Raw genomic sequence first — 16813 nt, 5'->3', positions numbered from 1 at the left:
AGCACAGGAAAAGAGAATGATGAGGATTAAGGTCAGAACAGTAGAAAGGATAACAGAAGCCGCTAGACGACTATGCAACAAAGAAGTCAAATTGTGAGAATAAAAAAAGAAGCCGGGAGGCGACGATGGTTCACGGGCATTATTGAGGAAGCCCCAAGGTAAAAAAAACTTCTCTTCCATCAAAATTGACTAAATCAAATCGGATTTTTTACATGTTGTACTTATGGACATTACGCACAGCTTCCAGGAAATGAAATTGCGAGAAAAAAAAGAGAAAAAAGTTCAAGTGGGCGTGGCTCCGCCCACAAGGGGCGTGGGGCGCCCCTCATACAAAAAGACACAACTAGACCATGATATCGAGCTTGCGTCCAAGTTTCATCAATATCGCAACAAACGTCACGGAGCTATGCTCTGGAGAGAGTCACAAACAGAGAGACAGACACACATACACAACGAAAATAGTGGTCACTGCTGGTGCCCGCGAGCCAACAAAAACTGACATGTCTGAAGGTTGTCGAAGTCATGATTAACAATAACAGGAAGTTTCACAAAGTCTAATGTAAAAATATGATGCTTTCTTTACTCTTCACAGAACTATCAGGATTGTAAAAACTTGTTCCTCACCCAAATGCACCTCACTCAAAATTTGGCATGTGTAACATGAAGAACAGAGTTGTCAAACACACCGAATTATACATTTGATAAACTTCCTTTCTTGAAAACAAATCAATAACATTGCTCAATCGTGGACAAGCATCCCTCCGTCGATTCACTGACAGATTTAATCAAAACACAGCGTGTCGCACTCCAAAAACATTACATGTCGATCTATGAATCAAAACAAGGATGTAAAATGAAGTGAAACATGAAAAGGGATCATTGATTGCATGTTGTCATCGTATGTGTGCTCCTTCCACATAGTATTATATATTTTTTCTATTGCTTCGAGAGGTATTACTATATCTAATTTTGTGTGCTTTTTCTATCTCCAGTATTAAATTTTTATTGATCACAAAGACCCCAGATCACATGTTTCCTGCTAAAATGCACATGCCAAAAATAAAGATGGTGGCAAAGTGAGACAACAGAATTAGGGTCGAACAACGAATTATTCGAAAATACCTGGTCAACATTAAAAAAAAACCACGTTGAAATTTACAGACAACTGGCTGATGATGATGTTGATACTTGCCGAGGAAGGACATCTGCATCAAGAGAGCACCTTCGGAGCCAGAGGCTTTTGACTAATGGGGAATTTAAGGAACATTGGTGTTCTGCATTGGCTCTGAACATGTTCTAAAGGCTATATGTTCGAACCTGAAAACATGTAAAAACTTTCACTCAAATATGTCTCCATAGCTGGAGAATATCTTGAAGAGTATCGAGTTTCATTATTACCTCCACCATCTGTGATGGACGTAGGTAAAGTTTTCACCACTGCCTGTGTGCAGGATATCTCAAAAAGTTATGGACAAGATTCAGACAAAACTTGTTGGACAGATCGGGTGTGCGACAGGACGAAATGATATGATGTTGGTGAAGATCTGAATCTGGATAGGGAATTAATTAATTTTTTTCAGTGATTCTTCACCATTGCAAGATGGGGCCAAAAACTATATATATAGCACGATATATCAAAAAGTTGGGGATAAGTTATGACAAAACATGGTGGACGAGCTGGTTAGGTGACACAAACAAGCAGATGAAATTTTGGTTCAGTTCCGAATCCAGATCGATCCCATCAGTGGGATACAAAACGTAAACTAATCAGCTTGGCGGCGGTTATGCGCTATACCGAGTGCCCTTCCCGTTACGATTATGCATATGATTTGATTTTGATTTCATGTATCATAATCTCTGCAGAGCATCGGTGCTGCCGAAGCAGTTTCTTAGCAAGGGTGATACTGGGTGGTTTGCTATTGGCTTGTCAGTGTTGTTTGTCCATGCTCTGCTTTTAAATGCTGAGCGTCAAGCAAGGAAGCGACACCCATCATTTTTTAAGTCTTTGTTACGACTCGACCACAGTTTGAACCACCGACCTCCCAGACCCAGAGTGGACGCTCCAACCATTATGCCACCGAGTCTGATTTATGATTACCGGTATACATGCAGATGTATTAAAAAAATATATAAACAAAGTCCAATCTAAATTTGAAGCACTCAAACAAAATCAAGATGGACCTCACACAAAAGCAACTCAATGATTCTCTCCAGTTTGCACAAATCACAAAGCATTCCACACTGAGCTTGTCACTTATCTTCACTCCACAATCCTGTCGATTCAAAAAAATATTTATTTATTTTTACATACCTGGTTCAACCAGACGGAAGAGCGTAGAGCCAGGAGTCATGGTAGTGTTCTCCATACCCACAGCTTTTGATTTAGTTAGAGATGAAGCCTTGAAATCAAAACTGGCAGCAGAAATTGGCTGTGAAGGTGATAAGTTAAAATGTGCTACACTTTGTGGGGAACTTGATAAACCGTGGGTAAAGAAAGGCTTGGGATGAGGAGCTGAGGAAGTGCCACTTGACCCTTGACCAAACAAAGTTTTAAGCGATTCAGTCCCAAAAATGAACTTTGGTGGAGAAATTACCGTTTTGGAGGAAGGCGAAAGATCAGCTGTTGTAACAACTGCAGTTGAATCAACAGCACCTTGGCTGATTGTTGGAGTATGATCTGCAGTCTTCATACTTTGCTCCACTAGTTGGTCCTTCGCCGAATCGTTGATTTGGGGTGAAGCATCTTGAACTGGTGTGAAGCAGTCCATCAGTTTGTTTTGCTTGAGAGCCTGTTTCGCTTCCTCTACGGCACAATGGAAGGCAGCTGCAGTCTCGGCTTGCTTGAACCGCACTGCCAGTTGTTCCAAGCTCGCCTTTCCATCTGAAGAATCAAGCGCATTCCAGACCCAAGCCCTGGAAAGAATAAACGAATAAAACTGTGATACTTAACTATTCAGTAGTAATGCTCAGACCTCATTTTCAACTTTTAGCAGTTGCACCACAAAAAGATACCCAGCATCAGGTGTCTTCTCCTGGATTTGGTGGAATTTAAAGTACTCAACATTATTGACATCTACAGCAATGAGTCTGAAGCACAAAGACTTACTCTCACATCGCAGATAGATTGGTCTCCATTGTTTTACCGCCTCTTGTCCTGCGTTAATCCATCAATCTGCTCTCTCCACCCCACCTAATCCAGGATTAATTGATGAACCAAGGCCAAACAACGCCCCCCCCCCACCCACACAAAAAAAGCAGAGAAACAAGAAACAAGAAGAAAAAGACGTCATGCAGAGCACGATACTTGCGAAATCCACCCCCTCTCTGAAGGTTGCCATGGATACATAAAATTGTCCATTTCATCAAGATTAAAATTGACAATCTTAATCAAAGCTCAGGTCAATCAGATGAAAACTGATTATTTTTCAGATTTTAATTTATTTTAGAAGTTCGACCTTGAATTGACCTTTGACCTTTTGATCTCAAAAATAGTTGCTTTCCAAATTCAGTGATGGACGATACAAATCCTGTTCAACTTTCAAGTTAATAAGTTGTAAATTAACAATTTTTCAGATTAAATTATATTTTAGAAGTTCGACCTTGAGTTGATATTTTGATAACAAAAATAGTTTGTTTTCCAATCTAGTGACGCAATATGCAAATCTTGTTCAAATTTCAAGCCAATTGGATGAAAAATGACGAATTTAGGAATTTGACCTCAAGATGACCTTTGACCTCAAAATCAATAGGCTTCTCAATTGGAACTACCTCTACAACTTGGTAAAGTTTCATGACGATCGCTTTAGAATTGTGACCTGCAGGCGATAAACAGACAGACAGAATAACAAAATCAACTGACCAATATACTTGAAAAATCTTCAATTTTTCAAGTAACAAACAGATGAAAAATCACCGAGTGATACTTGGTGAAACAGAACGGTACTCGGTAAGGCGCATACCTCCGCCAGACTGAACAGTTTACATTTTGTATCCCACTGATATATCGGGTCTGAATCCGGACCTTAACCAAAATCAAATCAGCTTGTTCTTGTCACAATACCAACTCATCCACCAAGTTACGTCATAACTCGTCCACAACTTTTTCAGATATCATGCCATACATAGTTTTTGACCCCCTCTCTCAATGGTGAAGAAGCACTTGATAAAACTTCTCGTATCTGGTTCTGAATTCAAATCTTCACTAAAATTGAATCAATTCATCGTTGTCACACATCCAACCTGTCCACAAAGTTTCTTGCGGAACCCATCCATAACCTTTTGAGATAATGTGCCAGCTACAATTTTTGGCCCCATCTCTCAATGGTGAAGAATCACTTGAAAAATTCACGAATTCAGATTCGAATCCTCGCCAAAATCAAATCAATTAGTTCTTGTCACACAGTCAACATGTCCAACAAGATTCATCCAAATCCGTCCACAACTTTTTGAGGCATCATGCAATATTCGTTTTTAGCCAGGTGAAAAATCAGTTAAATATTAAATAATTTTCATATCCAGATCTGGATTGGGATCTTCCCCAAAATTGAATCCATTCTTCCTCGTGGCACTCCCAACTTGTCTAAGTTTCATCCAACTCCGTCCACAATGTTTTGAGATGTCATGCAATGCCGTTTTAGCCCCATATCTCAATGGTGAAGAATCACTTTTTTAAAAGATTAAATAATTATTGTATACGGATACAGATTCGGATCTTCATCAAAATTGAATCAATTGGTCCTCGTCACACACCCAACATATCCAGCAAGTTTTGTCGGAATCCATCCATAACCTTTTGAGATATTGTGCCAGATATCCCTTTTGGCCCCATCTCTCAATGGTGAAGAATCACTCAAAAAAATTCTCAGATCCAGATCCAGATTCGCATCTTCACCAAAATTAAGCGTCGCTGTCTTTGGCCGGTCACTTACATACACAAAAATTTTTGGAACGATTGTTTGAAAACTGTCGCCAAAAATCGTGCGACAGACAGGCAAACGCGATAGACCAACATACTTGGCAAAAAAAAAATTTCGCCAAGTAAACTGAATAGCGCACGCAACTAACCAATATACTTGAAAAATCTTTGATTTTCACAAGTAACAGACACACAAACGGACCCAAATACAATAATCTCTCCTCTGGTGAGGGTAACAAATGGGCACAACTGCAATACCCTCTCCTCTGGTAAGGGTAAAAAGTCTCATCTCCATTCCTTTCTCTCTTTTGTTAAACTGTCTTCCAGAGACTTAAATCCCACTCTTCCCTCAAGAGCTGCAAGCATGCAGAGCACCACCATCTTAATGCAACCTCTATCCAAACCTATGCTCTTTTATACCCCCATTAAACCTACCTAACCTAACCCTCTTACTTGCATGTTACTGCTTCCTCCTCTTTTCCTGTTAGTTTCTCTTTTCTCTTTCTCAGCCACATGCTACAATATCAGCACATTGCCTTTTACCCTTTGTAACGCTGCTCCTCCATGAGCATAGATTTTGTACATTAAAAATAGAAGATAAAATGGCATGGTGAGAGTTTGGGAAATAGACTTCCACAGAAAAACACAAGCGATACATATCAAGATCCATGTAAACAATGACAACAACAAAAACCTTGTGCACCAACCAACACTTACAATTTTGTAAGTGACCAACAAAAGCAAATACTATGTTGTGCACATCATACCGATCAGAGCCCCCCATTGGCTCCAACTCCACGCCTTGTGTGATCCAGTGATTAGCACACAGCTTGAGCACCTGCTCACGGCGCATTATAATGCGGATGCATTTGGTGAGCTGGTGTTGCAGAATCTTGATATCACCAATTCCACGTTCTTTCCACTGTTTGACTGACTGGTCAAAGCGGTACAGCTTGGCTCGGTGAGAAAACACCACCTATTGACAAATAAGTTGCATTGGAATTGGCAGGAAACGATCAAATCTTAACCTTTCATAACTCAAGTCAAGAATTTTTTTGTTTTTAAATCAAACTCCTTTATACTCCCATTTAAAAATGTTTATTGGTGCCTTTTATAGTGATGAAAGCAACTCAGAAAGTTTACATATAAGGAAGTGAGTTGGAAGACTTTTGTAGTTTCTTCTTCTTAAAATCAACTCTCAGGCCAAACAGCAATAATGGGCAATGACTGATGAGAGAAGAATGTTTAATGATTTGATTTTATTTAAATTTAGCCAATTTTCCATCAGCCTTGCATAAAATAGAAACAGTTTTTTTTTTAATTTTAAATTAAACAAACAAACAAACAAATAAATAAATAAATAAAATGCCCACCTGTTCTTCTTCCTCTCCAGTTTTCACATCAACAAGTTCAGGCAGTGACACAACTGGTTCAAAGTGCAGGCTGTCTCTCTCTTCCTGAACCTCATCATTGCAGTCATCTTCCTCTTCTCCACCAGATGTAGAGAGCCGAAATGCACGTGCTCCCAGTGCTTTCCCAGGACTCAGGGAAGGTGTAAAGGTGAAGCTGAACCCCTCAGTGGTCTCTCCAAAGCGGAAGAGACTCTGGTCAAAACTTGTTTGTGTCGTTTCACTTAGAGATACCCCATCATGGAGATTGTAATTATCCTTTTCAGAGGCAGTGCCAGCATGTTCGCCTTGCTTTCCTGACGGTGTGGAACCCATAAATAATCCTGGCACAAAAGCAACTTGTGAAGGAACAAGTCTTGAACTTTGACTGGCATCAACAGCAGCAAACTGTGTTTTGAAGCCTTTGAGCTCTGACTTCATACGCTCGGCTTTCTGAATGAGTTCAGCAGCCTTGGCAGGTGGTGGCAACTTGTGTGGTGTCTGCAGTGGAATGTCAAGCAATCCTCGTTGGCATTCTTCAAATTTTGAATGAAACTCAATGGCAGACTCTTCAGTCTTGAACTTTGCTGCTAAGAGTTCAACTCGAGCTTCTTGCTCAGAATAATCGTGTGCCGACCAAACCCACGCACGGTCTGAGCCAGGCATCGGATTGAGCGTCATGGTGGTCGTGATCCAGTGGTTTGCGCATACTTTGAGGACCTGCTCACGTCGCATCAGAACCCGTGTGCGGCCATTACTGATGTTCTTCATTATCTTGAGGTCTCCAATGCCTCGTTCTTTCCACTGTCCAGATGACTGGTCAAAACGGTAGAGCTTTGCACGTTGGCTGTACAAAGTTTCTTCCTCCTCCTCACCAGTCACTAGGCTCACCTTCTCTGGCAACTGCACCACTGGCTCAAAATGAATTCCATCATCTTCATCAGTCTTGTACAATTCGTCTCCATCCTCTTGGCCTGAGATATTGGGAGATTTTCCTGTTGTGGCAAATAAAGTCTGATGTTCATCAAGAAAAGCAGAAACTGTACTATCACTTTTGACTCCTGTCTCTGTGCTTTGTGAACTGGTATTTTTGGCCATATTTAATAAGGAGATGCCAGAAAAGTCCAGCCCAGCAAAACTGGAAAAAGAAGTTGCCTTGTTCAAAATATTTTCCTCTTCATGTTCATCCTCAACTTTGTCATGATCATCTGCGAGCATCTTCAGCAACGTAGATGCCGTTCCTGGTTTGCAGGCACCCTGGTATGCATCGGTAACATTTGTGTCAAAGTTGAAAGACTGCAACAGCTTCTCTGCACCTTGTGATGAGGGAAGAGACATTGGAAGTAACTCCCTGTTTGTACCAAATTTGGTCGAACTTTGGAATGAATTAGAAATTTCAAATGATTCTGGAACAGATTTTGCACTTGCATTCTTACCATCTTCTTCAGATTTTAATGCAAATCCCCCAATGGTATTGTTGTCATTACTATTTCCTGAGGTAACTTCAAACTTCAAAGCCTCACCTCCATTTTTGCTAGGGGGTTGAGCAAAATTATCAGTTTGAGGAACTTGCTTGAATGTTTTGCAGGCTACACAGGCCACGTCTTCTGCTTTATTCCTCACATAACATGATTCGCAGTCCCACTCACCTTTCTTCTTTTCAAATTTTGCACCAAAGCCATGCACCCCACCTACTGCTGGAGCCGTGACGAAAGCAGGGTGCTTCAACTTATCTTTTGGGGGTTCTTGAATGCCAAAGCTAAACCTACCAGCCTGTATTTGAGCTGTGTCAGATGAACGTGGAAATGCAACACAAGTCTTTTCTGTTTTTGCATCATTGCCAAAACCAAAAGAGAAATGTCCAGGAACAGGCTGCAGAGCTGAAGCAGTACCTGGCTTAGCCGTTTGACAGAAACAGGCTGCAGCATCCGGTTCATTTCTCAGATAACATGTTTCAGTATGCAATTCCCCTTTCTTCCTGGTAAACTGCTCACCAATGGCATGAGTTGGCACCTCTGAAGTTGCAGATGACACAGGCTGCTTCAATTTTGTATCAGCTTTTGAAGACTCAGGAAAGCCAAATTGAAACGAGGACATTTGATTGGGATTAGATGGACCCACAAAAGAGAAACTCGGACCATCAGTCTTTGCAAAGGTGCGGGAAAATCCAAAAGAGGAATGACTGGGAACAAATTCTGCACCGGACCGAGCACCCGGTTTAGCTGTCTGGCAAGCAATACAAGACATGTATTCTGGTTTATTCCTCACCAAACATGTATCACAGTCCCATTCACCCTCCTTCTTGACAAACTGTGCACCAAATGCCTCAAATTTGCCTTGTGAGGAAAAGCTTTTCCAAACTGAGCTCTCAGAAGCACCTTTAATTCCATTCCATTTATGCTGTACTGACTCCAGACCGTGAGCCACTTCAGTTGTTCTCTCAGAGCACACCAGTGCCTGGGCCTCTTCAAAACATGCTTTGAAACGCAACGAGTCCTCGGCCTGCTTAAAGCGCACAGCAAGTTGCTCGTGTTTGGCTACCTCATCAGCAAAGTCTTGTGCATTCCAAACCCAAGACTTATCTGAGCCAGCATTGACAACCAGGGTCATTTCAGGTGTAATGTAGTGATTTGCACAGACCTTCAGCACCTGATCTCGACGCATTAGCAGACGCACTTTCCCCGATACGTGATGCCGCAGGATTTTGATGTTGCCCACACCCCGCTCTTTCCACTCTTTTGTCTCTGTGTCAAAGCGGAAGAGTTTGGCACGACAGCTGAACATCTCCTGTTCATTTTCTTCTCCCGTCTTGACATCCACTTTGTCTGGGAGTGAAACAATGGGTTCAAAGTGTGGACCTTCATCTTCAACAACTGCATCCTTTTCTTCTTCACTCTGGCTTTCATCTACTTCTTTGCTCAAGTTAAAAATTGGCTTACCGGCATCCTTGAATCCTAAAGATGGCTGTGTTTGTTCAAAACCGGACTGATTTACCGAGTTCTTCGCAAGCTCAGAAAAGGACAGACCCCTTCTCTCAAATGGCTTTCCACCTTCCTTGCCTTTGTCAGCACATTGCCTTTCTGGAACTACGCTAATATCTGTGCGAATAGGTGTGCCAGTCAAAAGCGAGCCTCGTTCATGTCCTGGTGTCCGAGGAGTTGCAGATGCAAAGGGATGAGGCTCAGGTTCTGCCCGAGAAACGGATGACATGGAAAAGTTGAAAACATTTCCTGTGGGAAGAGCAGAGCCCGTAGATTGCTTTGAAACTTCTGGAGGTTTTGTGAAGAAACCCGGCTCTGGGAGCACTGGATTCTGTGCAGCTTCTGGAGGTTCGTAGTAGTCTCGGCCATAAGGAGAAAGAGCACCGGCAGTCGCTGGCTCATATTCGTATGGGTAGAGAGACTGGGAGAAGGGAGCCGAGATAGGAGGAGTTATGCCAGCATGTTGAAAGGACAAGCCTTGCTGTTGAGATGTTATACGTGGAAGGGCACAGATGGAAGGCTGCAGGCAGCACAAGGAGGCACCATTAAACCAATGAAGAAGCAAGCAGGGAACAAAGGATGAGCAGTGGAATGGAATCAAGCAATGTGAAAAAAAGAAGCAAACAAACATCAGGAATAAATTGTCAAAGAGTAGAAGACTAGTGCAAACATTAGATGTACTCCAAATGGTTTGGGACATGAAAGAGGGAGCTCAAACTGATCCTCCAATAACAACAAAAAAAAATCTTACAACTTATTGATCAAGCAAGTTTTTGATAGCCTTGCAATGAAGTTAAAAGCATTCATGAAAATGTCAGTAATGCTGTCAAGCTAGTTAAAATAGCTGAAGTATTTTGCTCAACAAACTAATTTATTTTAAGTTGCTAGTACATACCCATACGTACGTGGCCGTACATGCAAAAAACAAAAACAAAACAAAAAAAAACCACACAGGACATTCCTTCACTCTCGTAAACGACGACTGGATTGGGTCTTTGTGTTTATCTATAAATGCACATAAGAAATCGAGAAATTATTAGAATACAGTTAGTCATCACTATCCAGAAGTCCGTACGTTGTAACCCGTAATGGGGAACGCGGCTGAGGATCTCTTCCCCATCGGCCACGCCTACGCAGCAACGTGTCCTGTCATTGGTTTGATAAATAAATGGCCATAACTTGTCCGATTAATATCAAACCTTGAAAAGGCACATACTCAGGTCCCCAGCAATATACCTGGCAAATTTCAATTAGATCGGACCAGTGGTTGTCAAGAAACAGCGGTCACACACACACACACACACACACACACACACACACACACACACACACACACACACACACACACACACACACACACACACACACACACACACACACACACACACACACACACACACACACACACACACACACACACACACACACACACACACACACACACCTGGAATTATAGATCAATGAATTAAAAAAAAATTAGATACAAGTGCATATAATTTGTGGCAAAAATGGCCTCAGGTGAGAGATAATATAATTATATTAACCATGCTTCCCAACGACTGCCAATAAGGGATACCATAATTATAAATGACAGATGGAGAAAAAAAAATATGTGGAAAGCGGATCCATGGGACATGGCACTTTAAACTAAAGTAGAGCGAAGTTGATGGCATGCCGTCGCAAATCCCAATGCTTCCCACCTAAAGCAAAGTTGGAAGATGGCAAAAAGTTCCACAAAGAATAACAAAATATTAAATTTTAAGTTAAATATTTTTTCCTGTTTTGACCCCTGTGAACCCAATTCTCCATCCCCTGGTCATGAACCGGGGGTCCAATCCAATAAGTTGTTACATTTTTCATTGCATCGCATCACACACACACACACACACACACACACACACACACACACACACACACACACACACACACACACACACACACACACACACACACACACACACACACACACACACACACACACACACACACACACACACACACACACACGTTTTAGAACCCCCATTTTTTCAGTTTTTACTGAAATTTACGCAGTCCAAGTCCAATGAATAACCTGAAATGGTACAAAGCTTTGCGGTAAACTGCCAGAGGTGAAAAAAAAAATTTTAGGTTACCAAAAACTGAAAAATAATGTAAATTTCAGAGTTGTTGAAAAAGACCCTTTTCAGGGAACAAGTAATGTGTTAGCAACTCCAGCTGTTCTGCAGCAATGGAAGTAAATTATGTCTTGAAAGTTGATGCAAACAATTCCAACAGGTATCCCAACTTTTGTTGATTAGTTTCAAACCCTCTGTCTGTGTAAAAGCAGTGTTGGGACAGACTGTGTTGCTACACCCTCTGAAGCATTATTGGGACAATATTGCACTGCATGAAGTCATAATGTTGTGGGCCGGGGTTCGGAAGCGAGGAACACCGCTTTATGGAGCAGTTGGGCCGTCTCCCACCGAACACCGGAATTGAAGGTTGTCACCCCGGATAACTCCGGAGTCGACGGGTCACTTAAAGGACCGTGGTGACCAATATTTTGACGGCGTGAGTTAGGGTCCACTTGTCTATTCCAATTTACCTAAATACTCACGCCATCTAACTACCGGGGAAGCCACACCCTCGGCCGGCTTTGTCCGAACCGAGTCGCTGTTACCGACTCGGATCCGGTGTAACCAAGCGGGAATTACCAAAGCCGTGCCGGTCCAAATAACAATTTACGGCACAAACGGCATCCCTATTTCTCAAGCCCGCTCCATGCTGGATCAATGATAGAAAACATGGACAATGAACTGGAACATTTAACAGGGGTTTATTTACAAAGTAAGAGGGAGGGAAACAGAGCAGACTTCATCATGAATTATAGGCCATGGGCTACATAGAGACACCATGCACCCCCCCCCACCTCCCAACAAAACTATGTTTTTTTGAAGTGTCTGGATATGCTGAATACGAATTTGAATGTTAACATTGAAAATATTGGGATGCACGAACACTTTTAGCCTCATGAAAAGGGGTACCCTCAAAAATGAATTTGTCATTTGTGCCAACATGTATTTTTTTAACTTTGGGGTGCATTTTTTGTTAATAGCAGGCATCCATGCTAGATCAATCAGTAATAGGGTGGGGAAGAAAATGTGGGTGGATGCCACCCTCGATTTTGACCTTAAAGGTCATTTTCAAGGTCAAAAGGTCAAATAAGGTCAAATTTTGTTTTTTACATTGTGCATTAATTGACATCAATTTTGCTTGCTCTATCCATATAAACTACTTTTAATATCAAAAACATGTATTTAGGGTGTTTAATTAACAAGTTAATTTTATTTTTTACCAATATGTGTATGGCATCGTGAAACACCAAAATGTGATTTTCTCGAAATGTGTTTATTCTGCATGTTAAAGTAATTTACACACCGAATCTTTTGGTTTAAACCATCATACACGTTCAATAAACTACTTTGTCACTGTAAAATGCCAAACAATTATTTTGCTTGCAATGGCCACTTGTTTTATTTGTTCTTAAACACTTTATAGCCCCCTCTTGTGGCAGATTTGTTCAAAGAAATTCCAACATGGCGGTTTGGTGTTGTGGCCATGCTTTATCAGGCAGTGTACATAATTGACGCAAACTGCACATCAAAAGTGAGTAACTTTGATAAAAAAAATAGACATGTGTTGGTTAGAGATATATATATATATATATATATATATATATATATATATATATATATATATATATATATATATATATATATACATATACATATACATACATACACACACAACAATTATCTGGGCCCATTAAGAAAACGGGACCGGGGCATTTAGATGTCTTATTTGACGGCTGGTATACACTGTGTACGGGGAGTCTTTATTTGGTCTAAGTTTGAGCCTGGCAATTCCACATTTAGATTTGAGTTAAACCATATTGTTAATCGGTAAACAACTATTCAGAGGACATACTAAAATTGTGTTTGGAATGACAGAATGCTGTAAAACGGACCATCACACCACATTTGGGTCAAATTACACATGTATTGCCCCGTACCGTTGATGCAGTACTATGTCCAAAGAAACGTTCTTATGGCTGATTGAGGGAACTGTCGGGTTTCATGATACACTCAGGAAGCACAACTCAAAAACCTTCGCTGATTTGTACAAGGCAAATGTATCTACTAAACAGAATGTACAGAAAACAACCAAAGCTGACAGAAAGCTACTGCAGCGATTGCTCAATGCTGTCACCGCCCGGTGACCACTGGAAATGGTGACCATTCTCAAGAATGAACTCTCTCCAATCCCACTGTCTCTGGCCAAGGTTGGAGGGAAGATGAACTCTGCTTCAAAGTCGGAGCTGATTAACATATTGATGGCAGGACTACAAGTACCTCCTGAAGTTCCAGAAGCTGACAAGAAGACATGTGTGATAATTATAGATGGTCACACCCTCATCCAAGCTCAAGGAAAGCCTGTTGGGTGTCAGTTTTGTCGTCACTTTGGACAGAATAGAACAAGAGTTGATGTAGTATTTGATCGCTACATCGGGGAAAGCTCCATCAAGGCAGTGACTCGCGCAAAGCGACTGGGAAAAAAAATATACCAATCCGCAAGCTCATCGATGGGCCCAATGTCCCACTCCCACAGGTTTGGGTCCAGTTCATTGCCTTGGATGAGAACAAAGCTGATCTTGCTAATTTCTTAACTGAGAAAATCATAAAGAAAGGTAAAGATCTGCCCTGGCGATTTGAGCTGGTAACCGGAGGCGGATTTACAGATGTTATTGATGCAAGGTCAACATGGACAGATGACCCCAGGCTTCACAGAAACCATGAAGAGGCTGATACCAGGCTGATACTCCATTCGTGTGAGGCAGTTAATGAAGGATACCAAAGAGTGCTCGGAATCTGCAGAGACACAGATGTCATGCTACTTCTGATACACTTTGTATCAACAAGAATATCCGAAGTGTGGATGGTGTCTGGAACAGCAAAGAATCAGAAATGTTACCCACTACATGCCGTATCTGAGAGACTTACACAACCTGTGAGGGAAAACCTACTCAGCTTCCATGGGCTAACCGGTTGTGACACAACATCTTATTTCAGTGGCCATGCAAAGAAGTCATGCTGGAAAGCATTTGAAAGCCAACCACTTCTTGTCAAGGGGATCGGTCGTGATGGAGACCTTGCACCCATTGAACAGTTTGTGTGTCACCTGTATGGGATACCTGACCAACGAACCGTCAACCATGCCAGGCTCCAACTCTTTGGAAAGACTAAGAAGGGACTAGAGATGTTACCACCGAAAAGGGATGCACTGAAACTTCACGCTACACGCGCCAATTATCAGGCAAAGATTTGGTTGCAAGCAGACCAGGAACACATAGATGTCTCATCGCCTACAGACACCTTAGCTTGGAGGAAGGAGTCCGGTTGCCTTAAAGCCGTGTGGACAAGGCTACCCCCAATCCCAAAAGCCTGCCTGGAGCTGGTAGCCTGTGGATGCAAATCAAAATGCAGAACAGCTCGATGTAGTTGCTTCAGAGAGAACTTCAGGTGCACTTTTGCCTGCGGATGTGATGCGATTGACTGCTGTAATCCAACTGGCCAGTAGATTCATACCAAGAGCCTCATGCCGATACACATGCATGTACATGTAGGCTTATGCGACACACCCAATACTGTATGTTCCCTTTCCGTTGTGTCACCCAGCTGGTCACACTCAGCAACATCACATTAATTTAATTAATATTTTAAACACATTGTAATGATGGATAAATGGCGAAACCGTATATCCCTTTTTCAGATCAAAAAAGTTTGCTGTTTCGCATCATACATGTAGGGCCGTACATTAAGGCATATAATACACAATGTTGCATGTTGCAGAGACTGTGTACTTCAGCAATAGAAAAACTATCTTTTTGCAAATATAAACATTAAATGAGCTTTCAACGGGGAAAAGTCCAGGATAAAATGACCTTTCAGGTCAAAATAAGTGGTTGCATCCACCAACATTAAATTATTTCCCACACGATGACTATAATTGATCTGGCATGGATGCCTGTTATAAACAAGCAATTCACAATAAAATCACATGTTGGCTGGTGTACGAGAACAAATCTGACTGCCACACGAGGGGGCTATACAGTATTTAATTAAAGATAAAGCGAGTGGCCATTGCAAAAAAAGTTTGTTTAGGATTTTAGTGACAAATTAGTATATTGAATGTGTGTGATAGTTTAAACCAAAAAGACTCGGTGTGAAAATTACTTTAACATGCAAAATAAACACATTTCGAGAAAATCACATTTTTGTGTTTCAGAATGCCATACACATATGTGTAAAACTTAAAATTCACTTGTTAATTAAACAGGCTAAATGCATGTTTTTGAAAATATAAATAGTTTATATGGATAGAGGAGGAAAAGTTGATGTTATTTCATGCACAATGTAAAAAAACACAAAATTTGACCTATTTGACCTTGAAAATGACCTTTAAGGTCAAAATCGAGGGTGGCATCCACCTACATTTTCTTCCCCACCCTATGACTGATTGATCCAGCATGGATGCCTGCTATTAACAAAAAATGCACTAGAAATCGTTTCAAGAGGACTTTTCCATGTTTGGCTGGTGTACTAAAAAGCGATTTCCGTAGCCAATCAGAATGGCTTCTAGAAGACCCATTACACTGTCAGACTACACATATTATGGCTTATATGAAACATAATCTCATGCTGGTTCCATGTATGTGTCTAAAATTAATATATCCAAGAGCTTGTATAACATGTTGAGTACATGTGCTGTATCGTCTTATTAACTGCCCATTACTGTGTTGTAGAGTTTTCAATAAAGCTTATTTTATCCTGTCTCTTGTTATATATCCTGCTAATTAACCGAGGTGACATGCCACTGCCAACTGCATTCCACTTGATGCTAAAATGGGTCCAATATCTTGGATACCCGCAATGTTATCACATCCTAAATTGCATATGGTTAATCTCATTGTGTTTGTTAACTATGACCAGAACCTCCATCGAGGTCAATACCTGACACAGAAATGACTTGGTGCTGAAGAGAAAGCTTGATTTCTCATGAACAAAGATATTCATATTGAAATTGGTATTGTGTGAATTTTTTTCCTCCACATAATTATATTTTTAATGTGCAGAATATGGCCATTGGAGCAGTAGTACAGACACCTCCCCCTCAAGGAACTTCAACAACAAATATTCATTTGCAGATTACTTAAGAATTATTCACATCATTTACATTGAAGCCAACAGGTTAGTTAAGATACAATTAATTTATTTTGACATTAACATCAAATATGTAGTTAAGTTTTCTCTTTTAGGTCAAAGACAATCACTTAAGTCAATTATGAATTGCAAAATAACTATCAATTTTAAATTTAATCACAGATATGACATTTAAAATTTTTTTAATGTTGGCTTTCTTATCTATTTGCCGGTTCACAGAAGCTGAGTGCAACCATGCAAAGTGATGTCTGACCCAATTCTGACCCAGAA

General features: G+C 40.9%; 2 protein-coding genes across 8 annotated transcripts in view; one reads left to right on the top strand and one right to left on the bottom strand.

Annotated features, from left to right (window-relative positions):
* The window catches only part of LOC147026564 (E3 SUMO-protein ligase RanBP2-like), a 128654-nt gene that overhangs the window by 31320 nt on the left and 80521 nt on the right, over positions 1-16813 (bottom strand). For 4 of the 7 annotated variants that reach the window (XM_085882118.1, XM_085882111.1, XM_085882113.1 and 1 more), the window contains exons 20-22: positions 6289-9804; positions 5683-5891; positions 2312-2913 (exon numbers count right to left, since the gene is read on the bottom strand). In XM_085882118.1, coding sequence (XP_085738244.1) covers positions 2312-2913; positions 5683-5891; positions 6289-9804 — 4327 coding nt within the window. The remainder of the gene's footprint in view (positions 1-2311; positions 2914-5682; positions 5892-6288; positions 9805-16813) is intronic. The other 3 variants (XM_085882116.1, XM_085882117.1, XM_085882115.1) reach the window with 2 other exon arrangements.
* On the top strand, positions 13552-15600 carry LOC147026565 (uncharacterized). The gene is made up of 2 exons (XM_085880329.1): positions 13552-13848; positions 13932-15600. Exons 1-2 carry the CDS (start codon positions 13552-13554, stop codon positions 14898-14900), a joined length of 1266 nt encoding a protein of 421 aa, XP_085736455.1. The 3' UTR covers positions 14901-15600.

The sequence above is a fragment of the Eptatretus burgeri genome, chromosome 5 (assembly GCF_056783735.1).
Source record: "Eptatretus burgeri isolate ZD-2024b chromosome 5, Ebu_testis_v1, whole genome shotgun sequence".
NCBI classification, from domain to species: Eukaryota; Metazoa; Chordata; class Myxini; order Myxiniformes; family Myxinidae; genus Eptatretus; species Eptatretus burgeri.
This window is presented reverse-complemented; position numbering and strand designations above follow the sequence as displayed.